The sequence below is a fragment of the Kazachstania africana genome, chromosome 10 (genome assembly GCF_000304475.1).
Source record: "Kazachstania africana CBS 2517 chromosome 10, complete genome".
NCBI lineage: Eukaryota > Fungi > Ascomycota > Saccharomycetes > Saccharomycetales > Saccharomycetaceae > Kazachstania > Kazachstania africana.
In genome coordinates this window covers 340,462-359,798 of record NC_018949.1, presented here as the reverse complement: position 1 = coordinate 359,798, position 19,337 = coordinate 340,462, and the positions used below count along the sequence as shown (strand labels likewise).

General features: G+C 36.3%; 8 protein-coding genes and 1 non-coding gene across 9 annotated transcripts; 6 read left to right on the top strand and 3 right to left on the bottom strand.

Annotated features, from left to right (window-relative positions):
• Positions 1-457: 457 nt before the first annotated feature.
• PTC5 (type 2C protein phosphatase PTC5) lies at positions 458-2,002 on the top strand (the record flags this gene model as incomplete). The annotated part of the gene is made up of 1 exon (XM_003959336.1): positions 458-2,002. The coding sequence occupies one exon, from the start codon at positions 458-460 to the stop codon at positions 2,000-2,002; it is 1,545 nt and encodes a 514-aa protein (XP_003959385.1).
• A 256-nt stretch (positions 2,003-2,258) lies between these two features.
• Positions 2,259-2,888, top strand: VPS21 (Rab family GTPase VPS21; the record flags this gene model as incomplete). Its single annotated transcript, XM_003959335.1, has 1 exon — positions 2,259-2,888. The coding sequence occupies one exon, from the start codon at positions 2,259-2,261 to the stop codon at positions 2,886-2,888; it is 630 nt and encodes a 209-aa protein (XP_003959384.1).
• Positions 2,889-2,979: 91 nt separating this feature from the next.
• YVC1 (Yvc1p) lies at positions 2,980-4,995 on the bottom strand (the record flags this gene model as incomplete). Its single annotated transcript, XM_003959334.1, has 1 exon — positions 2,980-4,995. The coding sequence occupies one exon, from the start codon at positions 4,993-4,995 to the stop codon at positions 2,980-2,982; it is 2,016 nt and encodes a 671-aa protein (XP_003959383.1).
• A 293-nt stretch (positions 4,996-5,288) lies between these two features.
• KAFR0Jtrna7N lies at positions 5,289-5,362 on the bottom strand. Its single transcript has one exon. It is a non-coding gene; the product is annotated as a tRNA-Asn (tRNA).
• A 1,088-nt stretch (positions 5,363-6,450) lies between these two features.
• TCB1 (tricalbin) lies at positions 6,451-9,993 on the top strand (the record flags this gene model as incomplete). The annotated part of the gene is made up of 1 exon (XM_003959333.1): positions 6,451-9,993. One exon carries the CDS (start codon positions 6,451-6,453, stop codon positions 9,991-9,993), a length of 3,543 nt encoding a protein of 1,180 aa, XP_003959382.1.
• A 240-nt stretch (positions 9,994-10,233) lies between these two features.
• Positions 10,234-11,271, bottom strand: OST3 (dolichyl-diphosphooligosaccharide--protein glycotransferase OST3; the record flags this gene model as incomplete). The annotated part of the gene is made up of 1 exon (XM_003959332.1): positions 10,234-11,271. One exon carries the CDS (start codon positions 11,269-11,271, stop codon positions 10,234-10,236), a length of 1,038 nt encoding a protein of 345 aa, XP_003959381.1.
• Positions 11,272-11,877: 606 nt separating this feature from the next.
• Positions 11,878-14,409, top strand: MKT1 (Mkt1p; the record flags this gene model as incomplete). Its single annotated transcript, XM_003959331.1, has 1 exon — positions 11,878-14,409. One exon carries the CDS (start codon positions 11,878-11,880, stop codon positions 14,407-14,409), a length of 2,532 nt encoding a protein of 843 aa, XP_003959380.1.
• Positions 14,410-14,766: 357 nt separating this feature from the next.
• Positions 14,767-16,350, top strand: CCT2 (chaperonin-containing T-complex subunit CCT2; the record flags this gene model as incomplete). The annotated part of the gene is made up of 1 exon (XM_003959330.1): positions 14,767-16,350. One exon carries the CDS (start codon positions 14,767-14,769, stop codon positions 16,348-16,350), a length of 1,584 nt encoding a protein of 527 aa, XP_003959379.1.
• Positions 16,351-16,911: 561 nt separating this feature from the next.
• AXL2 (Axl2p) lies at positions 16,912-19,320 on the top strand (the record flags this gene model as incomplete). Its single annotated transcript, XM_003959329.1, has 1 exon — positions 16,912-19,320. One exon carries the CDS (start codon positions 16,912-16,914, stop codon positions 19,318-19,320), a length of 2,409 nt encoding a protein of 802 aa, XP_003959378.1.
• Between the last annotated feature and the right edge of the window lie 17 nt (positions 19,321-19,337).

Here is a 19,337-nt window from a genome sequence, read left to right as displayed (position 1 = left end):
AAACTTTCTGACACTATCTCTGACTAGTTCACTAGAGCTGTAAAAAAGTGTTCTTTAATGACAGCAAGTACTCTTTCATTAACCTCATCGATTTCCAATTTTTTTTTTTACCAAAAAATTTCTTCGAATTATTGCAAACGCCCCGTGTAGAGTTATTCAACCTCTGTAAAAGTACTAAATGGAGATCAATATGAATGACTAGTTTACCATGATTGCGATCTTCCGTATCCTCTTGAGATGATTGGTGGCTTACAACTTGATGCGTTCTCTCATTCTGAAGGGTGTATATACCAGGTGTTCTTGTACTTACCGACTCTATCTACGTTCTTTTTGTGCAATGTTTCACTATGCCTGTAAATATTAAAAGTTTCCCGTGTTTGAAAGGAATCGATCTGCATAATGTTCATATTAGCATATATTTCTGTAATACGAGGAGAGTCGCCTCACACTGTATACCATGCTGCTTCGTAGATCGTCACGTATTCTGACACAGAGTTCGTTCCAGCGAACTTGGAATGAGTTGCTACGCAGAAGCTACTCGTCTAAGGTATATCGGTTCAATAACAATAGTAGTAATAACAAATTTAAAAACATCTCTATTGCTATCCTGGGTGGGAGTACTTTGATACTGGCGTATTCATTGTTCTCACAATCTACAGTCATCTCTTTAGAGTCCCTGGGAGAGCAAATAAGAAGGTATACCACCATTAAGAAGGAACCTGCTCCCACTAGTCATGGATTTGTCATATTGGATGATTCGCAAGTGAATAATCGTCTAAGAAATTTGGAAGAATCGTATCTAGTTAATCGCGGTACTGGTATTGTTAGATACGACATATCTCAATTGCCTTCAAATCACCCCATTGAAGATAATCATGTAGAGAGAATCCTCTCCCAAGATAACAACGATATTTACTTCTTTGGTATCTTTGATGGACATGGTGGTCCATTCACTTCGTCAAGATTGTCTCAAGACATTATAAAATACGTTTCAAAGCAATTATTGGATTCAAAAGAATCAATGGATAATTCTATTGTCAAGGGTTTTATTAATCTTGATAATGATATTATTTTCAATTCATTTAGGAAAATATTTCAAGACTCTAAGGACAATGCAAATCTAATCAATTTATTACCGGCAATTTCAGGATCCTGTGCACTTCTATCTATTTTCGATTCTACTGATTCCACTTTGAAAGTTGCTGTCACAGGTGACTCAAGGGCTTTACTTGGCGGTATTGAAAACAATGAATGGTACGTGAAATCTCTATCCACAGACCAAACTGGAGACAGTCCAAGTGAAATAGAAAGAATACAGAATGAGCATCCAGATGAACCAAATGTCATACGCCGTGGGAGAATTCTCGGCTCACTGCAACCATCAAGAGCATTTGGTGATTATCGTTACAAGTTGAATCAAATTGATGGTAAATCTTTGAGAGAACTACCTGAAAATGTGAGAATGTTTTTGAGAACTGAACCAAAAGAGTTCAAGACACCGCCATACGTTACCGCAAAACCTGAAATTACGACAACAAAGATCGATTCTAATATGAAATTTTTGGTATTAGCCTCTGACGGTCTTTTCGAATTACTCACTAATGAAGAAATCGCCGCATTAGTTATTAAATGGAGAGACCACTATATATTGAAAACTGCAGCAGGTAATACTAAGAAAAACCTACCTCTTGTGAAGGATATCTCACAGGATAAAGATTCATTGAGACCAACATTCAGATACAGATCCAGTGTTGATACCGTCGATAAAGTGGATTATCTATTGGAGGACTCCAACGTCGCAACTCACCTAATAAGAAACGCATTGAGTGTAGGAGGACAAAAAGAATATGTATCCAGACTGGTCAGTATACCGTCCCCCATGAGCAGAAAGTACAGAGATGACCTGACTGTCACAGTAGCATTCTTCGGTGAAAATGACAAGATAGATGGCACAACTGTGACTAACCATGCGGCAACAAGACTCCCCACACCAAAACTATAACTCATACTCATTATGCAACGTCTCACTGTACAATATCATACTGAACATGTATATATATATATATATATATATCTATTTATACATTCATATGTTTTAATACTTACTATAGTATCATAATTCACGTCTGTTTTTTTTTTTAGATATGTAAAATCCCTTTTAACTGAAGAAACGGAAACTTACAAAAATAGCAATATTAATATGTGAATGGAAAGCTGAACGACCTAAGTTTCAATTCTGAGTAGTCGCGTTTTGTATCATGAGTAATCCAATAACGTCTATTAAGTTAGTTTTACTAGGTGAAGCTGCTGTCGGGAAATCCTCTATAGTATTAAGATTTGTATCAAATGATTTTTCAGAAAATAAGGAACCAACGATTGGTGCAGCATTTTTAACACAACGTGTGAATATCAATAATAACACGATAAAATTTGAGATTTGGGATACTGCAGGTCAAGAAAGATTTGCTTCACTGGCACCAATGTACTATAGAAATGCACAAGCAGCTTTAGTCGTCTACGATATTACAAAGCCACAATCTTTTATTAAAGCACGTCACTGGGTTAAAGAACTACATGAGCAAGCCAGTAAAGACATTATTATTGCACTAGTAGGCAACAAGGTTGATATAATTGAGAACGACGAGAGTGAAAGAAAAGTTGCTAGGGAGGAAGGTGAACGATTAGCAGAAGAGGAAGGTTTGATCTTTTTTGAAACTAGCGCCAAAACGGCGGAAAACGTCAACGATGTTTTCCTCAATATTGGTGAAAAAATACCTCTCAAAAATGATAATAGTAGTCCAAATGATACCACAATAACAGAGGATCAAAGAATCAATCTTGCAGCATCTGCTAATGCTACCAGCGAGGCTTCGTCTTGTAGCTGTTGAAAGAGGAAGAAGTACAATAGAAAAAAATAAGTTAATACATTGCGGCATCGGTAGTACATAATTAAGTATATTTTATAAATTTGGTATAACATCAATTTTGCAGATTTTTTACCAACTCAGTAAGATAACTTATTTTATCAGATAATTCTTTTATTGCTTTATTTTGAGACTCAAATTTATGGTTGAGTTCTTCATAAACATCTTTAGCTGATTGCTCTTCTTCGACAATAGATTTATTGACAGCTTTTCGAACTTTTTTATACCATTTTTTGGGTACTGCAAAATGTTCATCGGTTTGCTCGACTTCTCTTTGTAATCTCAACGACTCTTGTGTTCTGTTCTGAGTGGCAGCTATGCCTGAACTGGTATTAGACGAGAATATATTGCTAGTTTCACTATCAAAAAATCCATCAGTCAGATCCCATATCGTATCAATTTCGTTGGCATCGTCTGGCAATTTTTTTATTCTGTTATATTTGATTCTTCTTGCCTGGCGAACTTCCTTTATTGAAACGTACAATAACATCGGGGAATAGAGTACTGTCATAATGAAAGAACTCAAATCTGAACTTTTTGAGCTTGGCAGTAATCTCATAATAGGTATAAAAAGCACTTCAATTAGATTTAAAGGTGTCACATAAACGTCTTCATCAGGCGCTCTGATAAATCTCAAAGTTTTTTGAGACATTAAAGCCATATACTCATCGTCGGCGTTATCTACCACTACTTGATACGCATTTGCATAGAAAGCAATTAGTATGTTTAGTAGAATTACGGTTACAATAAAGGAATAAGTATAATACAATATACCTGCATATGGTGGTGCAAAATTTTCAAACATTTGGAAACTACCTTCCCCCAGAACAGTGATTAATAAGTTACTCAATATTGGCCCACTAATTTCCCTTTTACCATCGGCAGAATCTAACCCTAAAAAGCCCTGTAAGAAGCCTATCATGATTAAGAATAATAAAACAAAGAAAACTATCGATTCTGCCATCATATGCTTCAAAACAACCAGCATAATACCGACGAATCTTTCGGTCTCTAGATATAGTAATAGTCTTGACCAGACAAGAGGTGCTGCACATGACAGTATTCTATATGATATGGAATCCAGTTGTTCTGGTGAATAGTTGAGCAATTTGTAGGGATTCAGGCTCATGAATCTTATAACCATCGATGTCATTATAAGTCCATACAATGTATTATTGTAACAGTTCCAAAATGAGAAATAAGGAGCTCCAATATAATAAAATTTTACTAGCTCATCAACAACATAACCTGTAGTGAATAAATAGAAGAAAAGCTCAAAGGGATCAATGGGCTCTACCTCCACCCCTCCCTTATCATTAACAACAGCAGTGTATAATACTAAGAAAAGTATTGCAAAACCAATCTGCAAAATGTTTTGGTACTTAGGTGTTTTAATTCTATTGGGATTGAAGTGTTCAAATAGATGTGGAGAAGAAACAATGTCGTCCTTTATAAACATGGTTGGGTCACGTCTACTCTGAACGATCCAACCTCTCCAAAGCCATTTGAGACATCGCTGAAAGCCACTGGACCCTATTACAAGTGTATAATGCATGTCTGTCGCTAGTTCTACTGAGTTCATTGGTTCAGAATCCTTGTCATTTTCGTTTATGACATACCTACGCAGCAATAATTGCATAAACAAAAAGTGCAACCTTTGCTTTTCTTCTTTGTCAATTACCATTCGACACAATCGTTGCGTAGCAATAGACCTGGTCTGGTACAGTTTAAAGTTGGATAATTCTTGATTAGCCAAAGTGTCGTACCATTTAGCCAAATTTAGCAATGCAAAAATTAATACTGCTTGATACTTCTGTAAGCTTAATTTATTCCCTGAATCTCCACCACAGGCTTGATAAGCAAATTCAAGTACTTTCCCATTCACAATTTCAGATTTTTCGCTGGTTATCTCATCGATTTCATAAATAATGGGCACAGCATTATCAATAACGTATTTTAGATTTAAAGCAATTCTGAGCACTTGACGAGAATTTGGTGGGTTGAATCCCAAAGTATCACAGTTATCCAAAATTAGGTCGCCTGTATTATGAGGTAAGCTATGAGTTGGCATGGCAAAATACTGATCTTCTTGGTATGTACTTCAAGATCAGTTCAAGATAGCACCGTAATTTGCAGATGCAAAGGGCATTTTTTATATTTTCATTTCCGGACTTTTTCATGTCATCGCCTTTCTATAGTGTGGCTGTATCAACGAGAATAAATCTGTATAATCAGTAGTATATATATATATATAGGTTGAGAGGTATCGTTTAGTGAGTATTAAATCAAAATGGTGGTATCTTGACAACCAATTTGATATTGGTGACGTGAAGTTTAAAAATCAAAATTTAAAAAAAAACAAATCGACCCCAGTGAGGATTGAACTCACGATCTTGCGATTAACAGTCGCACGCCTTAACCAGCTTGGCCATGGAGTCTCTAATTGTTAGATTCTGAAAAAGCCACCATATCTCCTAAGATATTTTATCATCTGCATTCTAAAAAAGAGAAACAATTTATTCTGAGAGCTTATTAACACTGAATGAAATCTCTTATCTGGCAAATGTTTTTAATATCAGTGCTATGCGTAATATGCGAAGTACCATGTAATAGGGGTTAGCACTGTGTTATAACTGTCGAGAAATGTGGCTCATTACAAATTTCTTGCGAATTTCTATATACAAGAGTTCTACGCCATATATGTGACGTAGATTGAGTAGTGATAACAATATTTGCAGCCAGTAGTGTTCCTATTGCATAGCTGACTTAGGTAACTGCGTTTTTTTAGAGATATCAAATCTTGATACGAAAAGAGTTGATTAGTAAAAAGAGACGAATTACGCCGTCACAATACTTCGTAGTCAACGTACAAATCAGATTCCAATGTTCCGAACAATTTATTTTTATTTCAGTCTCTTAGCTCCCTTCCACTGAATGAAACTAAGACTGTAACAAAAAGTAAAAAGTTTACCTTATATGATAAAGTTCGCTACAAATACAAGAAAATATGACCAACCAAACCAAAAAGTTAGTATACCCCAGTAATGCTACATATAAAGAACAAACCAACGAAATACACTTCTAATTGAAACTACGATTACAGAGAATACTGAGCTCCGATGAAATTACAAGAAAATCTTCGAAGGCCTGCAAAGAGATTAGGCCGCACCATGACTCACCAAATGCCATGCTCCCAAAAACAGACCTACTCAATGAGCAAACCACCGAAACCTCTTCTGGACGACAGCTTTATCGAATTAAGTGAAGGGCCGATAGTGGTGATGGCCTTGCATGAATTTTTTTTTTTTTCCAGAATGCACTATAGAATTTTATAGAGACGGCGAGGTGATGATCTCTGTAAGGGGATAAGTGAACAAAATAGTGAATAAATTGGAAAGCTCCTTGGAAGACCATAAACTAACCGTCTTATAAAACACATTGAAATAACATTGTGGTAACAGTGACTCTTTACGTAAGAAAGATACTAAAGATTTAACTTACTTAAAAGCAGGATTCTATTAAAAAAATGGTTGCAAAGGAGGAAGTAACAACTGCTGTTAAATTGGAAACCACATCAGGAAAGACAGCGGAAGGGCTTGAACCACAACACTTGAAACATGCCAAGACAAGTGCAAACATTTCAGAAGCCAAAGCTGAACATGTTGGTACCACTAAGGTAAATAGAAAGCGCGTAGACGCTTCCTATGTTGGATGGCAGCAGATTGGTGGCTGGGAGGAGAAAGATGTGCTGACCGCGGAAGATGAGTTACTCGACTTAAATAGGGAAACTATTCTTAACAGTATTGTCCCAGATAGTTTATATGGGGATTGGTACCATTCTGTGGCTATTTTCTTTGTAGCAGGTTTTTTGTCATTCCTATTTGGATATTGGAAGTTCTCACTAGCTCCAGTTTTCCTCGTGGTTTTAGTAACTTGTATCTTTTACAGAACAAATGCTAAAAAATACAGGGCATCTATAAGAGATTTAGTACAGAAGGAATTCACCGTACAAAAGGTTGAAGATGATTACGAGTCTCTAGAATGGTTGAATAGCTTGCTCGATAAATATTGGCCTATTATTGAGCCATCAGTTTCAAAAATCGTTGTAGAACAAGTTAACGAAGTTTTAGCAACAAACGAAAATATTCCAACATTCGTTAGTGCTGTTTGGCTGGACCAATTCACCTTAGGTATCAAACCTCCAAGAATTGACTTGGCTAAGACTTTCCAACACACTGATTCAGACGTAGTCGTAATGGATTGGGGAATCTCGTTTACTCCACATGATTTGTCTGACACAACGGCAAAACAGTTGAGAAATTATGTCAATCAAAAAGTCGTGGTGAAAGCAACAATGTTCGGCATCACCATCCCTGTATCCGTGAGTGACGTAGCCTTCAGAGCACAAACTAGAGTACGCTTTAAACTGATGACTCCATTTCCTCATGTAGAAACCGTTAATGTCCAATTACTTGAGGTTCCTAAAATTGATTTCAAAGCCTGTTTATTAGGAGATTCCGTTTTCAACTGGGAAATCTTATCCATTCCCGGTCTTTACGCTTTGATTGATAGAATGGCAGCAAAATATATGGGCCCTGTTCTATTACCTCCATTTTCTTTACAACTTAATATTCCTCAATTACTTTCAAATAGTAACTTATCCATTGGTGTTCTGGAAGTTACAATCAAGAATGCCAAGAATATCAAACGTTCGACGGATATTCTCAATACTTCTGTAGATCCATACTTAACTTTCGAATTTTTAGGTAAAACTGTCGGTAAAACTAGAATTGTCAGAGATACATTAAATCCCATCTGGAATGAAACGATGTACCTTTTATTAAGCACATTTACCGACCCATTAACAATAACTCTATATGATAAGCGTGAAGCCTTGAAAGATAAACAAATAGGTAGAGTTGAATACAATTTAAACTCCTTACACGATGAAACAACCCAAAGAGACTTAAAATGCCATTTCTTGAGAAATTCAAAGCCTATTGGTGATTTAAATTTTGATCTAAGATTCTTCCCAACTTTACAGGCTAAGAAATTACCAAATGGCATTGTTGAAGAATTACCAGACTTGAATACAGGGATTGCAAAAGTCATTATCGAAGAAATTGATGGTGTCAATGAAACTGGCAAGAAACAATCTTACTATGTCGATTTGTACATGAATGCTAAACGTGTTCTAACCACAGGTAAAGTGGCTACCGATGAAGATATCTTCAAGTTTAACGAACAATATGAAGCTGTCATTTCTGATCGTCGTCTAACTAGATATAGATTTATTATCAAAGATTCCAAGACAGACGAAATTGTTGGTTCTACAGTTCAGTCATTGAGTGACTTAATCGATAGAACAGAGGTTGATAATAAACTTATACCAGTAAAGGGGGACAGCAAGGCACAATTGAAAATTACCACATATTGGAAGCCTGTAGCTCTAGACATTGGTTCCAATGCAATTGCTTACACTCCTCCAATTGGTGTCATGAGAGTATATCTATCAAAGGCTACTGGTTTGAAGAATTTGGAGAAAATTGGTAAAATCGATCCTTATGCTAAAGTTCTCGTTAATGGTATATCCAGAGGTAGAACTGTTGAGCAGCCTCAAACATTGAATCCAGTCTGGAACCAACCAATATATGTTGCAGTAACATCTCCCAATCAAAGGTTAACTTTAGAAGTTATGGATGTTGAAACTATAAATAAGGATCGTTCCGTAGGTAAGTTTGATCTTAAGATTCAAGAATACTTTAAGAAGGATAATAAAGATAGATATGTAGAACATATCAACAAATCACAACAATACGGTCGTTTGATTACCAAGAAAGGTCCAATGGGCGAACTATCTTACTATCTTTCCTTCTACCCTGTTCATCCAGTGATGTCACTTGAAGAAATTCAAGATTCTAAGAAAGTACAGGAAAGGAAAATAGATTTTGAAAAGCGTAAAGCTGGAATTGATGAAAAGAAATTAAGTACTGAAGCAAGACAAAAGTATGAGGAAGAAAAAATGGAGTTGCAAGAACTTGAATTTCTTTACAGTAACAAAATTAAGATGGATTTGAACGAGTTATTAACGTATAAGTCCGGTGTTCTAGCTGTTACAGTACTAGACGGTGAGCTGCCACAAGCTGGTCTCTATGTACAGGCGTTTTTTGATTCGAATGGGTATCCCCGTTTCACGAGTCCAAAAATTCCTACAAGGATCGTTAAGACTGGTTGGACAGGTGATGTTGTTATCAAAGAGTTAGATGTATCTGAGACTATTTTCAGAGTGACTAAGCACAAGAATGCTAGTAGAGTAGAAGATGCATTTTGTGAGGTCAAAATACACACATTAGATCTCGTAAAATCCTGCTACTATAAGCCATCGATAATTAATATGGCAGGTGAGGGCATCGGAAAAATTATGGTGCAAATTTCTTGGTTCCCACTGAACGTTGAAGAATTACCACAATCCGATTTAATGTCGAATGAAGGTGATTTAACAGTCCTTGCGAAGAGTGCGGAAGGTTTAGATGCTGCGGATACAAATGGGTTCTCTGATCCGTACTTGAAATTCTACGTCAACGAGTCTGAAGATAAGGCATTCAAAACTCATATTGAGAAGAAGACATTGAATCCAGTGTGGAATGAAACTGGTGTGATTTCTATTAAGAATCGTGTGAATGATACTTTACATATCAAAGTAATGGATTGGGATGCTACATCCGCAGATGATCTGTTGGGTTGGGCCGAGGTGAAATTATCTCAAGTGAAGCCTCACGAAACGACGGAGCTTGATGTTCCTGTCATCAACGAACAAGGTAAAGATGCGGGTATCATACACCTAGAATTTAAATTTGAACCAAAGTATGTGATAAATGTTAACAAGAAAGAAACTAAAGCCGGTGATCTTGCATCGAAAGGTATTGGATCTGGTTTGAAAGCCGGTGGTACGATTGTTAATGCCGGTGGAAAAGTTATTGACACAGGCTTTGGCACGATTGGTAAGATCGGTAAAGGTGTTGGTAAGGGAGTCTTTGGTAGAAAGGGTGGAAATAAAAAATCAGCTTAAGCAGCAGCATTACATTCTGCTGTGAATAAAGTTTGAATGGTAGATCCATTTTCTCATCTACATAATATTTAACATGTTGCAAATTATATAATGACTTTTTTTCTCTCTTTTATTTAATTTAATGATAGTATAAAAAGAATCAGTATAAGAAGAAACTAATATTAGTATACAAAAGTGTTTCGAGTTTCTCTTTACAACCAAGTCATTTTTTTAATAAAAGTATATAGTTTTATAAATCTATTAACTGAAAAAAGATGTCAATTTCATCAAAGTGAAAGGATAACTGGCACTTTTAATTTTGAAGATACCAGTTAGAGCAGAAAAAAACATGTAGAGGATAATAGTGGAACTGATAGCAGCTAATGCGACGACGGTAGTACGACGAGCACTGTTGGAATAATACGAACTGATTTTTGGGACGGCAAGGACCAAAAAGACGACGACTGATGTTAAGATACCGTAGAGAACCACGATAACTTGAGTTTCAATAGCAAATTGATTCTGGAAGTCACCTGCAAGGAAGTATACTATTTCACCATTTTTACCTTGACCTGCTAATGGTTGGCCTCTCATTTTATTGAACATAGATCCACCGAGCATTAAGATAATGAAAGCTACAGAAATTAAAGCCCAAGTGATTCTTGACGTTAAAAAACTGACAGCTATCTTTTGGTTTTTCCTGAGTAAGAAGATGACAGCGAAAGTAGTAAAACCAGTAATAAAGAATGATGACCAATCGATGGGTTCATGAATAAAGTAGTCATTGATTCCAGTTTGACTTTTGACAGCTGTAATGATAGAGAATACACGCTCCATACCACTCGCTAGCGGGATGTCAAGTAGCTCGAAATCCTTAATATCTCCACCAGGGCTGAATAGTAAAAGACGAGGAACTTGCTCTATTCCCAATACAGTGAATACATCCAAGATAAATTGAGTTGTTTCAATATTAGCCTTGGCAAAGTACAACGATTTCGAGCCTGAGACACCGTCTGGGTGGTCTGCAAACCATGAATTGGCAATTGTCTTGTACTCAGACTCTAATTCAATACAGGTTACACAGTTAACTTCAGGAGCCGTCGAAGTCAATAGAGCCAGGATATAACTGTCACGAGGCCCCCCCAGGACATTCTGATAGTTCTCATTTGTCAAAGTAATCACTTTATTCGAGTTCTTCTGGGCTTCCTGGAGAAGACTTTCCTGTACAGCAGCAGTTACAACGGAAAACCACACACTTAGTAGTGCTAGTATCACAGAAATCTGATTCCCTAATCTCATATCGTTTCACGAGTTTAAAACGTACACGCCTCAATTGAACACAGGAAACTATCAGACCAAAATTTCCTCAACCACACAAACGATAGCTAAGCAAAAACACAGTCCTACTATATATAAATATACCTATATATGCAAGCATCAATAGTTATTTAACTTGACACGTAGAATGAAAATGTGTTACATTTTGCCAAAAAACGTGATACTCGTGCAATACGATACAAAGCTCTAATTTTTTTTTTTTTTTTGGTACTGGAAAATAATAAAAAAAGAGACATTGGCCAGTCGAATTAATCAGTCGTCAAGTGTTGTGGAAAGGATTGTTCAAGGACACCTCTATTGCTGCTGTACTTGTTGGATTGATTGAATTGATCCTTTATTTGGTTGTGCTCTTCTGATTCTCTTTTTCGCTGCAGTTCGAGGGTTCGTTTCACTGTATTTGAAGATAGAAAAACTAAAAAAGGAGCCAAGTTACAGACAGCCCCACAATCGTGTATAGAGTCCTATCCCGTCAAGTGACGCTAATTTCAGGCAGTTTTTCAATTTTATATTCGTTTCAGGTTTCTTTTGGAGAAAAGGAACACTATCGCTATTTTTCGAGGATAGAAAATGCCAATTAAATCGTTGGAACTGTACCTTTTTGAGAGAGGCCTCGTCGGCACGTACCCAATTGAGGCTCTCAAGAATACCACTCTGGGTATCGATGTAAATCACTACGTTTCAAGACTATTGACGAGTAAGAAGGAACAATTTTTAGATGCCATTGGTGGGTTCCCAACAAGTTTGAATCTATATTTAGAGAGTGATCTTAAAATATTCAAAGAATACAAAGTCACTCCAGTCTTTATTTTTGACGGATCTTTAACGGCAAATCAATTGGACGCAGCAGGTTATTTTACTGCCACTGCAAATGAAGTCGCTGCATCTTCTACTACATCCGATTTATCACGGAATTCTAGTGCTTCATCACAGGCCTCAAAGACTAACAAAGAGTTGATGTTGTTTCAAAGGCACAAGGCATGGACCCAATGGAGTAATTTAATGACCAGCAATCAAAATTCCTACATCGATCAACCTCTACAACCACAGGAACCATTCAGATATAATACGATCATGGAATCAAAAAGATACCAGGCAAATTTAATTGACTATTTTATCGAGCATGATATCACCTATCAAGTCGCACCATTCACATCATGGTCTCAATTATCCTATCTCCTATCAAAGGGTTACATCGATGCAATTTATGGTCCGACAGATTGTTTGATGCTGAAAAATGTTGACAAATTCATTCTCGGAATGGAATTTCCAAATAAAGATTTCAGATTTATTGATAGATCAAGAGTATTAAAAGAATTCCATTTGAATCATGAAGAATTTATTGATATCGCAATGGCTGTAGGTAATGATTTACAACCTTATACTTTACCACCTTTGCAAATATACCCAAATTCAAAGGTCTTCGAGATTGCGTTAGAAATGGTTTTAAATACAGGAACTAATTTTTATGCTTACCAATTTTCAAATCAACTGGACAATGGTGCTGATAATTCATCTTCAAATTACGTAGAAAAATATCACAAGGGTATCGCATCTTTAAGATACATGCCTGTAATGCATGATAATGGGAGAGTCGAAGTATATTTGGCGGAAGCCGATTCTATTGAACAGTCTCTAGAAAGCCGTAAATCATCTCTTTCTTCAAATTCAGTATCGTCCAGCCGTTCTAATAGCGATTCACCAATTGAAAAAAAAATGGAATCCTTGTCTGTGGCATCAGAAAGTACCACAACAACCTCTGCCACTATTGGTGACAGTGCTAAAAACATGGCAATTCCCAATGACATTCACGATGTTATTACTCAAAAATTACCGGCCGAATACTATTTCTATAGATCCCTTGGTCTTGCAACAGGTAATTTGTTCGATGCAATCACCACCGGTGTATATCCAGAAGAACCACCATTGGATGGTGGTTCTTCAAATTCTTACAGGGAATTAATTTCAAAATCAGTTGAAGCTTTTAAAAATAAAGAAATTAATCTATTAACCCAACCGATCAATAGATATTTCCAAATGAAACAAATCAATTTAGTTAAATGGTTTTCTCCAAATAACAAGACAGGATTGACCAACAGAATTTCCCCATCAATCTTTGATAGATTGAATCATTTAGTAGTCAAGACAGACTTGAACGAAAATGAATTTTCCATTTCTGAATTTATTACAATTTTAAACAATTCGAAAGATATTTCCAAAGATTTCATTTCAGAAGATGCTATCTTTTCCAATTCACTTCCATTAGAAAAGAAATTGACTAATTCCTTCGATCTATTATCAACAAGTTTATTAAGATCATTAGTTCAATTGGAATTTTTCGAATATAATTTCTCGCAAAGAATTTTGAAACCAACAAAATGGGGTGAAGTACTACTAAAGTTTAACGATTTATCGATTGACTCAAAATTCCATGAAAGGTTATTGGTACTCCTAGTTTTCTTAAAGTTAGATACTTTGAAATTATCCGAAGAAATAAAACCTGTAGTTCGTTCTGCATTATCCGATCATACCCTACGATCATATCCTCAGGAATCAACATACATCCTATTGTTAACCCGTTTATTAACATTGTACCAAGTTGAACAAAAACCAAGCAATTATCATGGTCCAATCGATAAAAAAACCTTAATCTTTAGAGAACATTTAGATTATGTCAGAGACAATTTAAAGAATTTATTTGAAGCTACTATCATTTCATCACTTACTTCAAATGAATTTGATAGATTATCTCTTGACAACAACGATTGGAAAACTTCGATTGTTCACAAGATGCCATTCAAGTTAGCGTTACCAAACACTATTATGGCAATGATGATTCAATTTTTCTTGCAAAAATACTTACACAATGGGAATGCCAAGAATGATGCGCTTACCTTGGTTGCCACCGAATTCAGCACTTACAAGACAATCCCAGATTTGGGCGAACAATTTGAAAATGCTGTTGAATACCTAACTCAATGTGTCAATTTAGTCAAAGAGTTATCTTCTCAAAGGTTAATGAAAAATGACGAGGCAGCATTGATTGCAAAGGCCGTCGAGTTCACTAAGAACGCCATTTTAAATGATAAGAAAGAAATTTAAAGAAGTGATATAGATATGTACATAGTTCACTAACTTTGTATAATTTTACGTGTTTGATGTGTAAAAAACACCAACTAGCCAGCATAAGCAATACTTATGGGGAACTCGTCTAGTGGCTGCCACTGCCATGATAACTTGCCCATTTCCACTGATTAGTTCGATTCTATTAGCGTAATCTCTTATATGCTTGTTATGTTAGTTTACCGTACGTATGAAATGACCGTGCTCTTAAATGTGGCAAATTTTTCAATAAGCACTTTCATCATAAGAAAGTTGAAATTTGATCAGTGATGATAATTGTGAGAGTAGTTGATTAGTATTGGCATTGAAAGAGTTAATTACCGATTTTTGAGCGTAATGAGTGTTCAGGTTTTTGGCGATCAAGTTACTGAGGAGAGAGCAGAAAATGCTCGTATGTCTGCCTTTGTCGGTGCCATTGCAGTCGGAGACTTAGTGAAGACTACATTGGGTCCTAAAGGTATGGATAAATTGTTACAGAGTGCTTCTAGTGACAGGGCTTTGGTTACCAACGATGGTGCCACCATTTTGAAATCCATCCCATTGGACAATCCTGCGGCAAAAGTGTTAGTTAATATTAGTAAAGTTCAAGATGACGAAGTTGGTGATGGTACCACGAGTGTTACTGTCTTGAGTGCTGAACTTTTAAGGGAAGCTGAAAAATTGATTGATCAATCAAAGATACATCCACAAACTATCATTGAAGGTTATAGAATTGCCTCTAAGGCGGCATTGCATGCCTTAGAGAAAGCTGCAGTAGATAATGTTAATGATAAAGCAAAATTTGAAAATGATCTGATTCACATTGCAAAGACAACTTTATCTTCTAAGATTCTATCTCAGGATAAAGAATATTTTGCTAGATTAGCCACTGATGCTATTTTAAGATTAAAAGGATCTACCAACCTGGAACATATTCAAATTATTAAAATTCTAGGTGGTAAATTATCAGATTCATTTTTAGACGAAGGTTTCATCTTAGCCAAAAAATTCGGTAACAATCAACCAAAGAAGGTTAAAGATGCCAAAATTTTAATTGCTAATACTACTTTAGATACCGATAAAGTTAAAATTTTTGGTACCAAATTTAAAGTGGATTCAACTTCAAAATTAGCAGAATTAGAAAAAGCTGAAAGAATTAAAATGAAAAATAAGATCGATAAGATTTCGAAATTTGGTATCAACACTTTTATTAACAGACAATTAATTTATGACTATCCTGAACAATTATTCACAGATTTAGGTATAAATTCCATCGAACATGCTGATTTTGAAGGTGTCGAAAGATTAGCCCTTGTGACTGGTGGGGAAGTCGTTTCTACCTTCGATAATCCAGAAAAATGTAAATTAGGTGAATGTGATTTAATAGAAGAAGTGATAATTGGTGAAGACAGTTTTTTAAAATTCAGTGGTTGTAAAGCAGGAGAAGCATGTACCATTGTATTGAGAGGCGCTACAGATCAAGTATTAGATGAAGCGGAAAGATCGTTGCACGATGCTCTATCCGTCTTATCACAAACCACAAAGGAAACCAGAACCGTTCTAGGTGGTGGTTGCGCTGAAATGCTAATGTCGAAAGCCGTTGACACTGAAGCACAAAATGTTGATGGTAAGAGAGCTCTTGCCGTCGAATCGTTTGCACGCGCATTGAGACAATTACCAACCATCTTAGCCGACAATGCTGGTTTCGATAGCAGTGAATTAGTCGCCAAATTAAGATCTAGCATCTACAATGGTATATCCACCGCCGGCCTGGATTTGGACAACGGTACCATCGCAGACATGAGAGAAAACGGTATCGTAGAAAGTTTCAAGTTGAAAAGAGCCGTCGTTAGCTCTGCTTCCGAAGCTGCAGAAGTCCTATTAAGAGTCGACAATATCATTCGTGCCAAACCAAGAACTGCAGACAGACAACACATGTAAACCCAGCAGTAACTTACCCATATAATAAGAAGATTCAAATATAGAAATATCTTGTATAATAACTACTAAATTCTTTGACTTTTACTCTGTTTAGACTGACGCGTCAACTGAGTCTTTTTTTTTTGTTCCTGACAATTTTAACACGAAAATTAAACATCTTTGGCGTTTCGCGTGAATGAAACAAATTCTTTACAGGATTCTCAAAAGAGTAAACTTTAAGGTTCATCATCAACTCAGGTACTCTTTCCCTTTTCAGCTGGACATTTCGTAGCTTGATGTACCGTTTAGCCTCCACCGCTAGTAAGAAAATGTCACTTAATTATCCCGATTCGTATCTAAGTGTAATGTCGTCTATTTTTGTCTAGAAACTATTTTAATATATACATAAGAAATGAAGAACCTGTTTGGTTAATTTTCTTTCCCTCTAGAAGGACTACCCAAAGAATATAACATCCAGTGTTGTCATTTTAAATAGCCTGTCCTTCCCTTTCGTTTTAACATAACTGTCCCGCTATAACAATCGCTAGCATCACATATATATATATTCCTCGTTAATAGTACATGTTGAATATTATATCACATAACTGTCTCATATCACTTTTGATATGTCTGTTAGTGGCCAAGCTCTCTATGGCACAACCATATGAAGCTTATCCAGTCAATAAACAATTACCTCCCATCGCTAGAATAGATGAAACTTTTAGTTTCACAATATCAAATGATACATACCTCTCAGAAATAGACAAAAATGTACAAATTGTCTATGACGCGTACAATCTACCTAGCTGGTTATCATTCGATTCTTCCAGCAGAACTTTTACAGGAACACCCTCCTCGTCATTTCTGGAAAATGACGAATCTACACGTTACTTCAATTTCACTTTACAAGGTACAGATCCCGATGACACCCAGTCTTTGAACGTAACTTATCAACTCGTAGTTTCCAACCAATCTAGTGTTGAAATTGCAAGTAATTTCAACCTTCTAGCACTTTTGAAAAACTACGGTAATACCAATGGTAAAGATGGGCTAATTTTATCACCCTACGAAGTCTTCAACGTTACATTTGATAGGTCTACATTCACAAACGATACTCTTATTACGGAAATTTACGGCCGTTCATATCAATACAATGCCCCTTTACCAAACTGGCTTTCCTTCGATGCAACCACTTTGAAATTCAGCGGTACAGCGCCAGTTGTTAATTCAGATATTGCACCAGAAATGTATTATCCATTAGTTTTGATTGCATCGGAAATAGAAGGTTATTCAAGTTGTGAGGTAGAATTCCAATTGATAGTCGGTGGACATCAACTAACGACTTCCATTCAAAACACCATATTGATCAACGTCACAGATTCCGGTTCTTTCGACTATGATATTCCCTTAAACTATGTTTACTTGGATGATGTTGCCATTAACTCAACTGGGCTGGGCTCCATTGAGTTGTTGGATGCTCCGTCCTGGGTTACTTTGAATAATACCACTTTATCTGGTACTATGGCTAATGATTCTTCAACAGGAAATTTTAGCGTGGCTGTCTATGACATATACGAGGACGTCATTTACTTAAATTTTGAGGTTGAATCAACCAGCGACCTTTTTGCCGTTTCTTCTCTGCCAAACATCAATGCAACCAGAGGTGAATGGTTTGAATACACTTTTTTACCATCACAATTCACAGATTTCTCTGATACAAATGTCAGTATTACTTTTACAAACACATCTCAATCTCACAGTTGGTTGTCTTTTATGTCATCAAATTTAACTATGCAAGGTGAAACACCTTCAGATCTCGAGCAACTAAATGTTGGTCTCATTGCTAGCAAAGGGTCCAAAAGTCAAGAACTTGATTTTCAAATAATTGGTATGAACGCTATTGCCAGTAAAAACAGTACAAATTCTACTACAAACCATACGTTATCCCATACCTCGGCAAGTAGTTCAACAATTTCAAGTTCCAATGGTGCCACTTCCGCTACACGTTCATCAAGTGCTTCTGCGACAGCTTCTGGTACGGTATCTGGCATATCAACCAAGAAAAATAACAAAAAGACAATTGCAATTGCCTGTGGTGTGGCGATCCCTGTTGGCGTAATTATAATCTTAATAATATTAATACTTCTTTGGCGAACTAGGAAACAAAATAGAAAAGATGAAGACAAAGAAAAGAATGTTGCTAATCCATCGTTGGGCAATCCTACAATAACTCCAGTAAACAATCCATTTGATGACTCTGACACTGATGACGGTGAAGGCAAAAATATTAATATGCTAAATGCCATCAAATTAGACGAATCCTCATCATCTGAATCTGACGCATCTACCCTCAGGGAAAAGAAGGCATCCAGTCAAATATACAATGATCTATATTCAGAGGATAATAACGAGGCATTGCTACCCAACTCAGGAGACAGGCAAAAAAGAAACACAGAGTTCACTCTAAGAGATGGCTCATCTTCAATCTATATTGATTCTGAAGCACTAACACGTAAATCATGGAGATTCAATCCAGATAATAATATGGACAAAAGAGACAGTTCGTTCTCATTGAATACAGTTAGTACAGCTGAATTTTTGAACACAGAAATTAAGAACAACCAAGAACTACCAAAGGACCCTAGAAAATCATCTTTGGGATTGAGAGACTCAGTTTTTATGGACAGAAGTACCAATGAAAACAATGTAGTACCTAATAGAGGTTCAACAGTTAGAAAAGACTCCACATTAGAGCCTCTCCGAGAGGAACAAGACAAACACAATTCTGAATCCAAAACCCCAACAACAGTATCAACTGAATCTTTAGATGATTTTATACCGATAAAGAAAGGTAATGAATATAAATGGGTTCAAATCAACGAACCCAATAGAAGGCCAAGCCAAAAGAGGTTTGTCAGTTTGGATGAAAACAGTCACATAGACGTGGGCCAATCATTTGACATTGAAGGTGAAATACCTGAACGAATCTAATGTATATAAATCTTTAC